Here is a 15,547-nt window from a genome sequence, read left to right on the forward strand (position 1 = left end):
AAATAGGAATAGGAAACTACTGCAAACAAAGAGCATTCTTTAAAAGGCACGAAATTAATATATCCAGAAATAACAGACTTCATGAAGAAAGAAGAAAAAAGAGAAAAGAAAAAAGAAAGAAAAGACAGACAACCACTTAGAAGATATATCGAGAGAAAGTACCTCATTTGTATGAACCACCCCAAAGGAGGCAGGGAGGATGAAGTGGGGCACACTTAACATAAATGTGCAAATCCTACTGACCGGCACTTTTAAAATTCTCTTTAAAAAAGTAGAATTGAACAAAGAGAAATGCATACCATGTGTTTAGATGGAAAAAAAAAAAAAACAGTAGCAAATATTTCCCTAATATATAAATCAAACACAGTCCCAATAAAAATATCAACAAGCCTTTTTCTGAAGTAGACATGAAGATTCTAAAATTCATGTAAAAAAATAACCATGCAGAAAGAGCCAAGCAAAGAAAGAAAACAGAAGAGTAAAGGCAAAATAGGGAGTACATAACCCTACCATATATTAAAACACAACACAGAGCTTCAATCGTAAAATAACATAGAAGTGCAACATCTATGTACATTTCAAGTATTACTATGGCCTCATGGATTCTTTATTCAAGATGCTATAATCCATTATCATCATCATGCTTTTTCACGTGCAAATTATCCTATCTATAGCCAGTGGGAACCCTTGTAAGCCTATATCCTTTTGACATGTTCCTTTTAGTATTTGAGCACTTTCTTGCTTTTTGACCAATGAAGACATTCTAAGCTCACTTTTTACATTCTCTGCTCTAGATCTGAAATCAGTCATTTCTCCTAAGAGCCCTGGCTTCTTTTAATGGGATGGTAGTATTCAAAAACCAAGAACTGGGCAATGGACACAGCTAAGATACACACACACATACACGACAATATACTTTGGTTTTTAGATTTATCAGAAATCATGTGTGTCTTCAAAATTCCAATTAAAATCCAACATAAAAGGAGTCTTCTTCACCTTCCTCTATCTCATATTTGTACTTTCCCTCTTCTACCATAATGAAAGTCTTGTTCTCAAGAACAATATATTTTTTCATTTGCTCTAGTTTACAAAAACAAAATATAGTCAGGATTATTATACCCAATCACTGCTAAACAGAACTACAAAATAAATTTTAAGATTCTTTTTGACTTATACTTCTTAATCCATCTAAATGATAACAATTTATTCAAAATAACAATAGAAATGATGTATTGGGTGCTTGTAGCTTATGGAAATGGGAAATGAATGACAGCAATATTATAAAGGATGGGAGGGAGGAAATGGGAATACTAATTATTATACTTTTATTACCATGAAGTGGCACAGTGTTATCTGAAAGTAGACTTGGATTAGTTATAAATATATATTGCAAACCAGGGCAACCAATAAAAATAAATTTTTTTAAGAAGTATAACTGATATGATAAAAAGAGGAGAAAATAGGCAGAAAAAGACTAGAAGGCAAAAATAAAAGAAACTAAGAACAAGGGCAATGAATAGAAAACAATTACAAATATGGTTCATAATAATCCAACTATTACAATAATCACTTAAAGGATAAATGTCTAGGGAATTTTGATGCCTATGTGAATTCCCCATGCACATGTATTGAAACTGGTTTTCTCCTATTAATCTGTCTCTATTAATCTGATTTTCAGTACAGCTAGAAGAACTTAGAAGATGAGAGAAAAAGCGTTAAATTTTTAGCTGCCACAGTTTGGGGCAGGCCAGCCAGGAGAATTAATGGCTGGGAAATTGCTAACTCCCCGGACTTTGGCAGCTAGGAGATCATGGACATCTAACTATAGCCAGCAGAGAGGGACACAAATTGGAAATTGGCATTATTACCATGCCTTTGACTGGAATGTCATGTTTGAGAGAGACAGGCATAGACTCTAGATGTCACCAGAAAGCTCTAAGGAATTAAGATTGACTTTGGAGGCCAATACAAGCCCCTTGGAAAAACAGCCTGTACCTTGTTTACATGATTCACAGCAGTCTTTCCAGGGAGCCCATCTGAATCACTGCCTCTTGAAATGAGACTCAACAGTTTAACTGAACTTATTCTCCAGACTGAATGACTGAATCAATGATATATGGGGCAATCTGCCAACTTAGCTTCTGAAGGGAACCAAAATTTTGCCCCACTGAAGCTGCCTTTTGGGATATTGATTTTAAGCTGTTTATTAAGCAACAAAAGAGTCAAACCTTCCACCCTCCCCCTTTCCTGCCCAAGAATTCAGACAGAAAAAACCTGCCTTAGGAAGGAAGCCCTGGCTTAATCACCTTAAGGATCTTCACCCTAGCATTTGTCAGAAAGACTTCCAGCCTGTTAGCTAGTTACCCACTGTGTCTCATTGTTTCTGAATTGCCTAGCAAGAATTTTCCTGCCTTGTATGTTCCCCTCTTCTTCGATTATTTGTAAATTGGTCATTCTCATTTCTGAATTCTAATACACACCCCCCTTTTCTCCTTTGTCAAAAATGTCTTATTATACTCACTGTCTTTGGAATATTTACGTCTATGTGAATTCCCCATGCACATGTATTAAAACTTTGACTTTCTCCTATTTAAAAAAAAGGTATAAATGACCTAAAGACACTAAAAAAGATAGAGACTGCCAGAGTGGATAAAATACAAGAACCAACTATATGTTCTGTATGAGAAATCCACATTAAACATAAAGACACAGACTAGTTAAAAGTAAAGACATGGAAAAAGATAAACCATGCTAACACTAATAAAAGAAAACCTGGAATAGGTACATTAATTTCAAAGAAAGCAGATATCAGAACAAGGAACAGTCTCAGAGACAAAAAGAGGCATTAAATAATGCTAGAGAAATCATTTCTCCAACAAGATATAATAATCCATAATGTAAATATATCTAACAGAGCATCAAATTACATAAATCCAACACTGATAGAACTGCAAGGAGAAAGAGAAGAATCCACTTTCATAGTTTCAGATTTCAACATACCTCTATCAGTAATAGATCCAGTAATCAGAAAATGAGTTGAGGGTATAGCTGAACTGAACAGCACCAGCAATCAACTAGATCCAACTGAATAACAGACCTAACTAAATATAGAATATTTCATCACAACATTCCTCCCAAGCTTATGTGGAATATTCACCAAGGTAGACTACATTCTGGGCAAAAAAAACACTAACAAATTTAAAACAACAGAAATCATATTGAAATATGCTCTTACATCACAACGGAAATAAACTAGAAATCAGTAATAGAAAAAGAGCTGGAAAATACCAAAATATTTGAAGATTAAATAACATACTTCTAAATAACACATAGGTTAAAAAAAATAAATCTCAAGAGAAATTCAAGTATTTCTAACTAAATGGAAATACAACTTACCAAAATTTGTGAGATACAGCAAAAAAGTGCTTAGAGGAAATTTTACAGCACTGAATGCACATATTAAGAAATGTCTACAACTGATAATCTAAGCTTCCACCTAATTTCTTCCACAAGAAATTAGAACAAAAGCAAAATAAATCTAAACTAACTGAAAAAAGTAAAAATCAGCAGAAAACAATAAATTGAAATCAGTAGGAGAAAAAAAAAAAAGCCGGTTCTTTAAAAAGATCAGTAAATTCTTAAGCCTCTAGCTAGCCTAACAATGAAAAAAGAGAACACGAATTACTTTTATCAGAAATAAAAGAAGAGTCATCACTATTGAATCTCACTGATATCATATGCATAATAAAGGAATATTATAAACAATTCTATGCCCAAATTTGATAACTTAGATGAAATGGGCCAATTCTTTTAAAGACACAATCTACTAAAAACAGATAACCCAAATAGGCCCAAATATCAAAAGAAATTCTACATCAGATGCTTTTACAGTTGAATTCTACCTAAACACTCAAAAATAAAGTGATATAATTTCTCTACAATCTCCTCCAGGAAAGAGAAGCAGAAGGAGTACTTGTGTGTAGCTCATACTAAAACCAGACAAAGACATCACAAGAATGGAAAATTAAAGGCCATTATCTCTCATGAACATGGATGGCAAAAATCCTCAACAAAATATTAGCAAATCAAATCTAGCAATGTATAAAAAGAACTATATATCACCACCAAGTAGGATTTATTCCAGGAATGCAAGACTGGTTCAATACTTGAAAATCAATTAATATAATCCACCACATCAACAGGCTAAAAAACAAACAAACAAAAAAAATCATATGATCATCTCAATAAAAAATGCAAAACAAGCATTTGACAAAATTCAAAATAAAACACTTAGACTATGAATAGATGGAAGCTTCTGCAATGAGCAAAGAGCATCTACAAAACACTCAGAGCTAACACCATACTTGATATGAAAGACTGAATGCTTTCCCACAAGATCAGGAACCAGACAAGGATGTCTACTCTTGATACTTTTATTAGACACTGTAATGGAGGCTCCAACCAGGGAAATAGACAAAAGAAAGAAATAGAAGACAGCCAGATTGGAAAAGAAGTAAAATTACCTCTATTTGCAGATGACATGATCTGTATATAGTAAATATTAAGAAATACATTAAAAAACTATGACAACAAATAAGTTCAGCAAAGTTGCATGATACAAGATCAACATACAAAAATAATTGTATTACTATACATTAGCAATGAACAATCTGAGATCGAAACTAAGAAAACAATTCCATTTACAATAGCATCCAAAAAGAATAAAATAAGAGTAAATTTAACAAAAGTGCAAGCCTTGTACACTGAAAACTATAGAACACTGTTGAATGTAAAAATAGTCCATGTTCATGGACAGAAAAACTTAACATTGTTAAAAAAGCAATATTCCTCAAATTGATGTACCTATTCAATGCAATCTCTATTGAAATCCAGGTTGACTTTCTTGCAGAAATTTACAAGCTTATCTTATAACTCATGTGGTAATGCAAGTGTCCAGGATAGAGAAAACAACCTTAAGAACAAAAGTTGGAGGACTCACACTATCCAAACCAATTGTTACTACGAAGCTACAGTAACCAAACAGTATGGTACTGGCATATAGACAGACATGTCAATAAATGAGACAGACCTGAAAGTCCAGAAATAAACTCTTATTTATGGTCAATTAATTTTCAACAAGGTTGCCAACACAATTCGGTGGTGAAAGATCAGGCTTTTCAAGAAATAAAGCTGGGATACTGGGTATCCACAAGCAAAAGAATGAAGTTAACCTCTTATCTCACACCATATACAAAAACTAACTCGAAATGGATCATAGAAATAAATATAAGAACTAAAACCATAAAACGCTTAGAATAAACCTTTGTGGCCTTGAGTTAGTCAACTTTCTTATATGTGATCCAAAAAGCACAGCAACGAAATAAGTAGATAAACTGAACTACATCAAAATTAAACAGTTTCTTCAAAATACACCATTAAGTAAAAAGAGCAACTGCAATTGAAAAAAAATAATTTAAAAAAAGTAAAAAGACAACCCAAAAATAGGAGAAAATATTTGCCAATCAAGTATCTGATATGGGACTTGTATCCAGAATATACAAAGAATTCTTACAATTCAACAATAAAAAGACAAGCAACCCAATTAAAAAATGCGCAAAGGATTTAAGAACACTTCACAAGCACCAGGATGACTATAATAAAAAACACAAACAATAACAAGTATGGTCAGGACATGAAGAAACTGGAGCCCTCATACTTACTGGTGGGAATGTAAATTGTTGCAGCCACTTTAGAAAAGTTCAGTAGGTTCTCAAAATGTTAGAAATACCATATGACCCAGCAACTCCATGCCTAAGTAAAAATGAAAGCTGAGGTTCACAAAAATTTATACATAAATATCCTAGGCAACATTATCCAAAAAGGGCAAGGAACCACATTTACATCAATGATGAATAGAGAAAATGTGGTATATCCAAACAATATTATTCAGCCATAAAAAGAAATGAAGTACTGTACACACTAACACATGGATGAACCTTGAAAACACTATGCTAAGTGAAAGAAGCCACAAAAGACCATATATTATATGATTTCTTTATGAGAAATGTCCAGACAAATCTATTAAGACAGAAAGTAGATAAATAGGCCTTATTTGGGGGAATGGGGGGAGCAGGACTATGAGAATGAGAAGTCATCACTGCTATAGAGAACAGGGTTTCTTTTTGCATTGATAAAAATGTTCTAGAATTAGATTGTGGTGATGGTTGCACAACTCTGTAAATACACTTAAAAACTGTATATTTTTAATTTTATGGTATGCAAATTGTATCTCAATAAAAATTTAAAAACATAATTATCAAGATGTAATTCACATACCATAAACTGTATGAAAATATATTTTAAAATCATTTTAATAAATCATCCTGTTAAAGAAAAGCAAGTATGTGTAAGAAAATCAGCTAGGAGACCCCGCAACAGTCCACCTGAGAGACAATGTTGGCTTGGACAAGAGGTACTAGTAAAAAAGAATACAGAGAAACGTGAAAAGATTTCAAAGACTCTTGGGAAGACTTGATGATAATGCAGATGTGAACAAAGAAGAAGGAGCAGGTATTAAGAATGACTTTCATTATACATTTACTTGTTTGCTTTATTTCTGCCAGCAGTTGTTCCAACAAAGTTCATAAAGATGATCTTTGAAATGGGTCACAATTATGAGTAGAAGCTTGTCAGATTGGGAAGAGGTCGATAAGGAGAAGGGAGAGAGAGGTCATTCCAGCTTCATGCAAAGCAGGAAAAGTCACAGCTTATGTGCAGCTAAAGGGAGACAAATGGAGTGTGGAGGCCTGCCAGTTGTGAGGGACTACAAACAGGGAGCCGCTAGAAATTTTCAGTTGCGCAGAGAAGTGATTCTTGGCCTTGAAAAAAGGTAACCTCAGCACCAATGTGAAGAATAAATTATGAAGGAGAATGTCTAGAAACCAGTTGACTCATAAAGGAGGTCCAAGACCAAGAGAAACCTTTGTAAACCAAGACCAGGACTGCTGACCAGGACTAAGTAGGTTGGACAACGATGCAAGAAAAAAAAAAAAAAAAAACTAAAGAAACCTGGTTATATACCTGTGCTTCCATAACAAATTACAAATATGAACCCAGACAACAGATGAGGGTAAATGTATTCTGTACTCAGAGGAGCAGTTTGAGGTTCTGCTGGCCAAGAGAATTCTCATTTTCCTTATAGGCTTCTGAGAGCACATTTTGAACTCATCTCTATGAGAAGCGAAGACACCAGGGAGATTCCTTCACCTGCAGTATCCTTGACCTCATGTTTTTCTTTGCACTGCTTATTGATGGTTCAATTGTAGAGCAAAACAAAGCATACTTAGTTAGCTAAGCCTGAGTCGGCATTCTAGCTGACCCTCAAAGGAAGCTGGGTCAATTTTCTTACGAAATCATGATGTCCTAATACCTGATTTTTACCTGTTATTTCAGGTAACTGAAAACATCTGAATTTATTACATTAATAATTTCTAATTTCTTCTCTTTGATCCATGTGGATCCTAACTTAAGGAATTTCCAAGTATTTTATGAAAATTTACTTTCAATTTGCATTCATTTAAATCATAAAGACAAAAAAATACAGAACATGGTGCATATGACTAACTGTACTTGTAATCTCCTTGTATCTAATGTACTGTTTGTACACCTAATGTAATTGAAATTCCAGCAAGACTAAGCTTACCCAAAAGAGGGTGGCATTCATGGCTCTACTCACTTCACTGCCAATCTACTTTCCAGCTATCTCAATATTCTGCCTGTCATGCCACACTACAGCCACACTTTCCTTATATTCCCAAAAATGCCACACATGTTCACATTCCATGCCTTGTCTTTGTCTGAAATAATAAACAAACAACAAATGAAATAACTCATCATACTCCAGAGCACCCACTATTAGATACTTAGTGGGCAATTTACATTACCATCTAATCTTCACATCTGCCATACAAAGTTGGTATTATTTTTCCTATTTTACACATGAGAAAGCTGAGGCACAGAGAAGCTTGCCTAAGAACCCTCACTAATGTCAAATTCTACTGCCTTATAGTAAGGAAAGCCATGGAATCTGTTTCATCTGGCAAAACCCTAACCTAATCCTCAGAACCTCCCCTCTCAAGTCTTCCAATCTTCCCAAAAAACTGATTATATGCTCCTTGGGGGTATTACAGCCCTTTGCTCTCACCAAAACTTTTAAGTTAGCATAGACTTATAATCACCAGTATCTTCCTCACTATACTAGGAGCTCTTTAAAGACAGCAATCATGACAATTCGTTTTGCCCTTGTGCTTAACAGACTGTAGGTGCTGAATGACTGCATGTCAAAATTAAATGACTGGTCCTCTGACAAACTGCTATTACACTTATCATGACCCTGTTAGCTTTTCCCCATACAGCAAGTGAAAAGAATATCCATAGCTTCAACTGTAATCCCCCAAAATGACACGCACCCTCTTTCACAACCCTTCCTCCCACTGTACTGTATTGCTAGTGCATCTGTCTCCTCCCACTGTAAGAGGTTCAAAGGCAAGATCAACATCATCCACAATTGTGTTCCCAGAGCTCAGCACGGTAACCGGGATCCAAAAAAATTCTCAAAATCGTTTAACTAGAATGGAATAGCCCCCCAAAATCAACTTTCTAAAATAAAATAGACAAGTCAAAATTGTTCCAGCTGAACAGCTCTGAACGTAAGATTCTTCAGAATAATACAGTGCATTCTTACTGAAGCTTCCAAAACTCTCCCCCAGACATCTGAGTTAACAGAAAACAATTATACAGCAATAACAAAACCTGGAAGCAAGTATCACACATCGGGTTTTTTGACCTTAGCTCGTCTAGAGATGTGGGCGTAAGCTGCATTTCTGTATTCGGCGCTGAGTAGAGGCACTTTTACAGGTAAGCTGCTCCGTTGCACACCTTTAGGCACTGAAAGCGCTAACTAGGTGCGATGCAGGAATGGGGGCAGGGAGGAGCCTCACCCGGGCCGCTCAGCCGACACTGACGTCAGCCCGGACACTCTACCTTGCGACCCCTTCCTAACACTGGCAGCCGCCAGCGCCGCACCACTAACCTCGGTTCTCCTCTTCCAGGTAGCGCACCCGCAACTCGTCCTCTGTCTTCACCTCAGAGCTGTAGCCCCGCCGCAAGGCCGCCTCTCCAGCTGCGAGCGCCCAGCCCCGGGCCCGGATCGCCGGGCCGACCCGTGAGCCTGCCGAGGAACGCGGCATTCTCCACCCAGGGCCTAGCGATGCACAGCAAGCGGCCACCAAGCGGGTGCGGCTGGCTTGCAAGGCGCTCAAGGCCCCAACTGCCGCAGCGACCGCCATGTCGTCTGTTTACGGAGTGAGCCTGCGGCTGCCGCCCCACCCCCGCCGCTCTCACGCCGTCCTCACACCGCCCCCACGCCGCCAGGCACGCCCATGCCCCGCCCCGGCCCCGCCCCGGAGCCTCGCTCCTGCTGCAAAGGTGAATCAGACTGTGTGTCTCAGGTTTGGCTGTTTAGCAGTTCTGCGTGGGACCTTGGTTTACTCATGTACTCAGAGCCACGGGTTACTGGTTAAACGTGCATATAAACATATGCAATGCTTACTATATGAAGTTCAGGAAGGGGCGAGAAGAGCCAATAACAACAGGAGTCCTCAAGCTGGTGAGATGGCCCTTCCTGGAATCAAGAGTCCCGATAAGACGCCATCATTTCAACAGTTGTTGTTCAGCCAAACCATATGCGGAGGTGGGATTTAGAGCAGATGGCTCTTTCCTCGACCAGAAACGCAGAATATCAACTTAGTGTGTAGGTGTTTATCAAAGCACGTTGTTCAAATTTTCTCCTACCTAGCTTTTATCAAATCTCAATCTAGAAAATGTGTGTTTAGGAATATTGTTTGAAAAATATGCTGATTTGAGTATACTCCCACTGCCACACAAATTCCTGCTATTGCACACTAACTACACTTTTGAGTCCTAAGCAAAACTCCCTTCCATGTTATAACTTAAGCTTTATCCAAAGTGGAAAGAAAAAGCCAAGCGGGCTCCATGACTGCATTTGCTGTAGGAATGTTACTGAGGGCACCTTTTATTCTATCTTTTGTAAAATGCCACTTGTGAAATTTCTCTCGAAGTTTAGGACAAGGAAAAACTTTGCTTTCTCTTGTACCTTTTCATTTTTCTGATACTATGTTCACTTTAACTGCTAGGAAACTCAATTTTACTTACAGCTCGACTATTGCAATATTGCAACTAATTAGTGTCCACTTGTATTAGTTGCTAATTGTTTTGATATTGTTATGTTGACACATTAATAGATTGTAAATTCAAATAAAGAAGAAACAACACTTGATACAGTGCTATTTAAAATAAGATAAGCTCAGAAAATACTTGTGATTGGTTAGGACAACTGTAGAATGATAATCATTGGTTGTTCGGGTTATATTAGAAATCAGAGTAAGGGCAGCCCATGGTTTTGATGGGTATAGAGCCTGATGGGAAAATACAACATAGAGACACTAGTCCCTTCCCTAAGAGTTGTGACTCTGGTCCTCATTGAAAGCAATCATGAGGATATCCTAGTATATGAAGAAAATAGATTCTTAAGGTAAATAACAAACATCACCATGACCATAACAACCCACCAGGAGTAACGACTAATAGAGAATTGCCAAACATCAGGTCAGACGGACATGGCTTTGGATTCCACCTCCATAACTGCTTCACTTTGAGATATCCATAAATTACTTAAGTACTCTGTGCTTCCATTTCTTCATTTGCAAAATAGCTGGTATGCTATCTGTTTCACCTCACAAATTCTTTAACTTCAATTTCTTCATCTGTAAGACAGGAAGGATTATGCCCATGTTATAGGATTGATTAGATCAGCACCTGGCACCAGGAAATGAGAACAGAATAGATAATAGTATATATCATTTATCAATTGACTTCTTAATCTGTTCCAAACATTAGAGTATGTTATTTTATTTAATGTTCAAAAAACTTTGAAATTGGTATTATTATCCAGTTTCGCAAATGAGGACACCGATACTAAGTTACTTACTAAACTCTGCAGATAATAAGTCATGAAGCTGGAATTTGAACACTGATATACCTGATTCCAATACCCATGTTCTTAATCACTGTTTTGCACAGCCTCTCAATAAATGTTAAGGTGTCCAATAAAATTTAACTCCCTTTAGTTTCTTTCTACTTTTCAATAAAAGAGTGTAAGTCAGAAACAGTGAATATTAGTTTGGCAGAGGAAGGTAGGGCTGGTGTTTGAGTATTCAACACCATTTCTATTACTACCATCTGTTTACAGGATTTGGGACCCTTGCCTCTAGCCAGCTCTGAGTTAGAAGTCTTTTGGTTTGCCACACATTTGATGTTTTTCTAATGCTTACTTCTATGTAATATTAAACATGTACAATACAGGATGGCCAACACTGAGCTACTGGAATACAGCCAGCCTGAAATGGCAGAAGCCACTCCTCCTAGAACACAGCTCTATGCAAAGAACACAGCTCTATGCAAAGAACACATACTAAGGCATAGGTGTTACCAGTAAAATAAAACACCAACATATTACCAAACACAGGCGGAGAAACAAAATAGCTTAGCAAATATGATGTGAAGAATAAAGCTCAGGACTCTTGGAAAGTTGGAGTATATTTTAAAACTATCTTGCCCAAAACAGTAATCGAGAAAGTAGTATATTAGTATAACGGCTGGGATGCTGGATCAGAGACACCCATGAATGTGATGGCTTGAACAAGAGAAAATTTTAACAGTCCAAGCATGGTAAGATGGCTGGCTTTGCTATCTTAAACATGGGGCTTCCATCTCTGGGTCTAAAGGAGCTGCACCCTGCCACCCTCAAGTCAGAAAAGATGAGCAGAGTACCCAGTTTTTTCAAAGCAAAGACCTAGAAGTGGCACATGTTCTTTTGACTACTTTTAACCAGCAGCAAAAGAAAATTAAAAATGTAACTTCATACTGGACGATCATATACCCAGCTACCATTCTATGACTATATAAAAAGGGATTACAGATTTGGGGGAACACAATCTGCCACACACTCTTGATTTTTTACTTTTTTTCCCCTAGGGATTTTTTTACTGTTAAATGAAAACTTTTATGAATCCTAAGATAAAAGTTCACAGCCTTAAAGTGTGATAGGTTTCACAAGAAATAGCTAGACTACAAACGAAAGGCTGTCTTTCCATGTGAGCTATCTGGGAGTCATTACTAATTATACCTGTGGAATTGAAGGATAATGTAAAAGATAAGTATAAGAAATTGTGTGTACAATTACAAACATGTTAAATCTATGTGTCACAGTACATATACTGTGACACATAGGGACACTTGTGATCTATGATTTAAAAAAACTATGAAAAACTATTTCAAAACTACATGTGCACATAATGATCAGATGACAGATATATATGTATATATGTGTGTGTGTGTATATATATACATATACATATATATATATACACACACACTGTATTCAAGGTAAGATAGTTGCCTGTGTAATTCTCTGCAAAAGTCTTAAGTATTAAAAAGGCATTTTAAATATTTGTAACTTTAAGGTACAAAGAATGGGCACAGTACATTCTAGAGGGATGCAAAGTGTTACTCATATTTTAGTCCCAAAATAAAAATTAAAGCAGCAGCCCCCTGAATTTCTTTGGGTCTCTTGTTAATGCTTTTATATATCTTCTTTTTCAAGTATTCTCTAAGGCTCTGTCATGGATTTCCTTTCCAGAAGGTCTCCTTTCCCAGCTAAACTCAGTGTTCATCTCTGAGAGGGAAGGATTGAATGGCAAACCCAGAATACCCCAACACCAGAGTCTTAGAGGATCCCAGTACGCTGCACCTGAAGGCATTGTCCCCAGAGAAGAAGTATGGTGGAGGATATCCTCTTTCCCTTTGCCCTGAAGAGGCGTCCTTTATCTGACACTACACTCTACCCACCCCCCAAGACTATGTAGGTCCCTTTAATTGGTATTGACCACGACCACCATGACCTCGACTTGTGCCTTGAGTTCCTGCAATTTCTGAGAGTAGGTGTTGCATAGACAAGGAAACTGAGGCTATAAATTACTGAGAATTACACAGCTCTATGTTACAGAGCTGAGAGTCAAACACCTGACTCCAGGATCTGTGGTCCTACTTGCTACCTTGTCTCTATCATCTGCTATTCTCAAATGACCAGCAGGGCTTCGCCCTACCATCTCCACCCCCACTCTCAGGTGTCACCAATCCTCTATTATACCTTTGTTCGCAAACTCTGCCTTCCACATTAGATCCTCTGTGGTCATAATTTCCCAGATACAGCCTCTTCTCCCAGCCAACCCTGCAGTTGAAAATTGTATGTGTACACACACACACACACACACACACACACACACACACACACACACACACATTACACATGCTGTCATTGTCTAGGGATAAGATAGGTGGGGAAAATGGAGAATGATAGTTAAAAGATACATGGCTTCTTTTCAGGGTGATGAAGATGTTCTAAAATCGATTGTGGTGATGGTTGCATAAGTCTGAGAATATACTAAACACCATTTAATTGTACATTTAATTAAATTTATTTATTTATTTATTTATTTTATTATTTTTTAGGTGAGGTAATCCTTGGTTGACCTCATAGATTGCAAGGACCTTGTCATCTTACAATCCCTTATTTTTTAATTTTTATTTATTTTTTACATTTACAGCACCTGGTCTTCCTAGTTGGTCTCCCATCCAAGTACTAACCAGGACCAACCCTGCTTAGCTTCCGAGATCAGATGGGATTGGGCTTGTTCAGGGTAGCATGGCCATAGACCTAATTATACATTTTATATAGGTGAATTGTATGGTATGTGAATTATACCTCAATAAAGAGAGAGAATTAGGGCTCCTTAAAGATGGCTGATTGCATATCTGAGACAGAGAAAATGCAAGGATAGTCCAGAATATGTTCATGCCGGAAAACAATGAGGTGTTCAAAAACTGGCGGATTTGAAAGGATACAGTTTGAAAGGGATCCCACTGGCCAAATCTGAGATGATTAGAGCATCAAAAGGAATAATGTCAGTAATGGATACTAACATTTAGAATTTTTTTTAACTCAATAAACAATTAAGTAAATGGATGGCAGATGGTGGGAGTCAGTTTTTCACTGTTGGAGTGGGAGAATACAGATAAGCCAAGGAGGTAATAGAATTATCCATATGATAAGGGAATAGAGTTGGTAACATCAATATAAATTCACATTTAGTTTAGTGTAGATACAGATGTTTACATAATAAAAAACATGTATGTCTATATATATATATATAGCTTAGTATACACATATATATTTCTTTGCTCTCTCAGTTGAGATGATCTAGAAAGAATGATACGGCAGTAACAAGGAAGCACTTAATGCCCAGATCTTGGTTTTCTAATACCATTCTTCAGTAAAAGCACTCCTTGGAGAAATGGCTGATCCTAAGACTGGGACAATATAGGAAATAAACAAGATGAGCCTGAAGGATGTTATAGTGCCAGAAGGTAAGAAAGTGCTCAGAATAACCCCACATGGTGAGAATGTGTCAAAGGGTCACAGAAACCAATGAAAGAGCTCTCAATGGCGAAATATAGAATAAGTACAACAATAAATAAATAATAAAGTAATATAAGATTATTACCCAAAGCAGAAGATAAATGTTCATGAATCCACACTGATGTAAATGATTGAATAAATAAATGGGAAAGAAGAGACAAATCTCTCAAGCAGAAGAATTCTAAGTAATTTATATAGACACTTTGCTCTCAAAAAGGGGGGCATGATTCTCCATGGCTGCATGTAACGAATTCCTTCCAAAGAGTACAGGAAAGGGAGATAGAAAGGGAGGTAGAAACCTGGCAGACACCACCTCAGTCAGGCGATCAATGTTGAAATCTACAGTGTTAAGCCATGTTGATAGTATGTACCCTTAATATGATATGGTGAGAATGACACTTTCCCTCTGTGGTCTTCCTCCCAAAAACACATAACCACAGTTTAATCATGAATATATATACTTCTTAAACTTCGAAGGTGATCAAAAACGAGTCTGAGAAACTATCACAGCCAAGAGGAGCCTAGAGAGATATGACAACTAAATGTTATATGGGGTCCTGGCCGGGGTCCTGCAACAGAGAACAAACATAGATAAAAATTAAGGAACTCCAAATAATATATGGACTTTAGTTAGTAATAATGTGTTAGTATAGGTTCATTAATTTGTAACAGAGTTACCATACTAACGTAGGATGATAACAATAGGGGAAGCTGGAGGTAAGGTTTATGGAAACTCTGTACTATCTTCTCAATTTACCTATGTCTAAAACTGCACTAAAATAAATGAAAAAATCTGAAACAAAGTAAAAGATAGTTGCCACAGTCCACCTGGACCCTATTTCTAAGCCAGTGAGTTTGAGCTGCACCAAAAGCAATGCCACTGCCCCAGACTGAGTAAGCTTGCCCTGGTCAACTGCTCTTGCTGATGCT

The 15,547-nt window shown here is 37.1% G+C and overlaps 1 protein-coding gene and 1 pseudogene across 5 annotated transcripts in view; both read right to left on the reverse strand.

Annotated features, from left to right (window-relative positions):
- The window catches only part of AUH (AU RNA binding methylglutaconyl-CoA hydratase), a 146,077-nt gene extending 136,683 nt beyond the window's left edge, over positions 1-9,394 (reverse strand). For 3 of the 5 annotated variants that reach the window (XM_039852173.1, XM_039852172.1, XM_039852170.1), the window contains exon 1: positions 9,092-9,393. In XM_039852173.1, the coding sequence (XP_039708107.1) occupies positions 9,092-9,347 (256 nt within the window). In that variant the 5' untranslated portion in view covers positions 9,348-9,393. Of the gene's footprint in view, positions 1-3,000; positions 3,094-9,091 lie in introns of those variants that run through there. The other 2 variants (XM_039852171.1, XM_039852174.1) reach the window with 2 other exon arrangements.
- Positions 9,395-13,736: 4,342 nt separating this feature from the next.
- Positions 13,737-13,855, reverse strand: LOC120594153 (uncharacterized; annotated as a pseudogene).
- Positions 13,856-15,547: the final 1,692 nt, after the last annotated feature.

This window comes from Pteropus medius, unplaced genomic scaffold, assembly GCF_902729225.1.
Source record: "Pteropus medius unplaced genomic scaffold, Ma_sr-lr_union100, whole genome shotgun sequence".
Lineage (NCBI taxonomy): Eukaryota > Metazoa > Chordata > Mammalia > Chiroptera > Pteropodidae > Pteropus > Pteropus medius.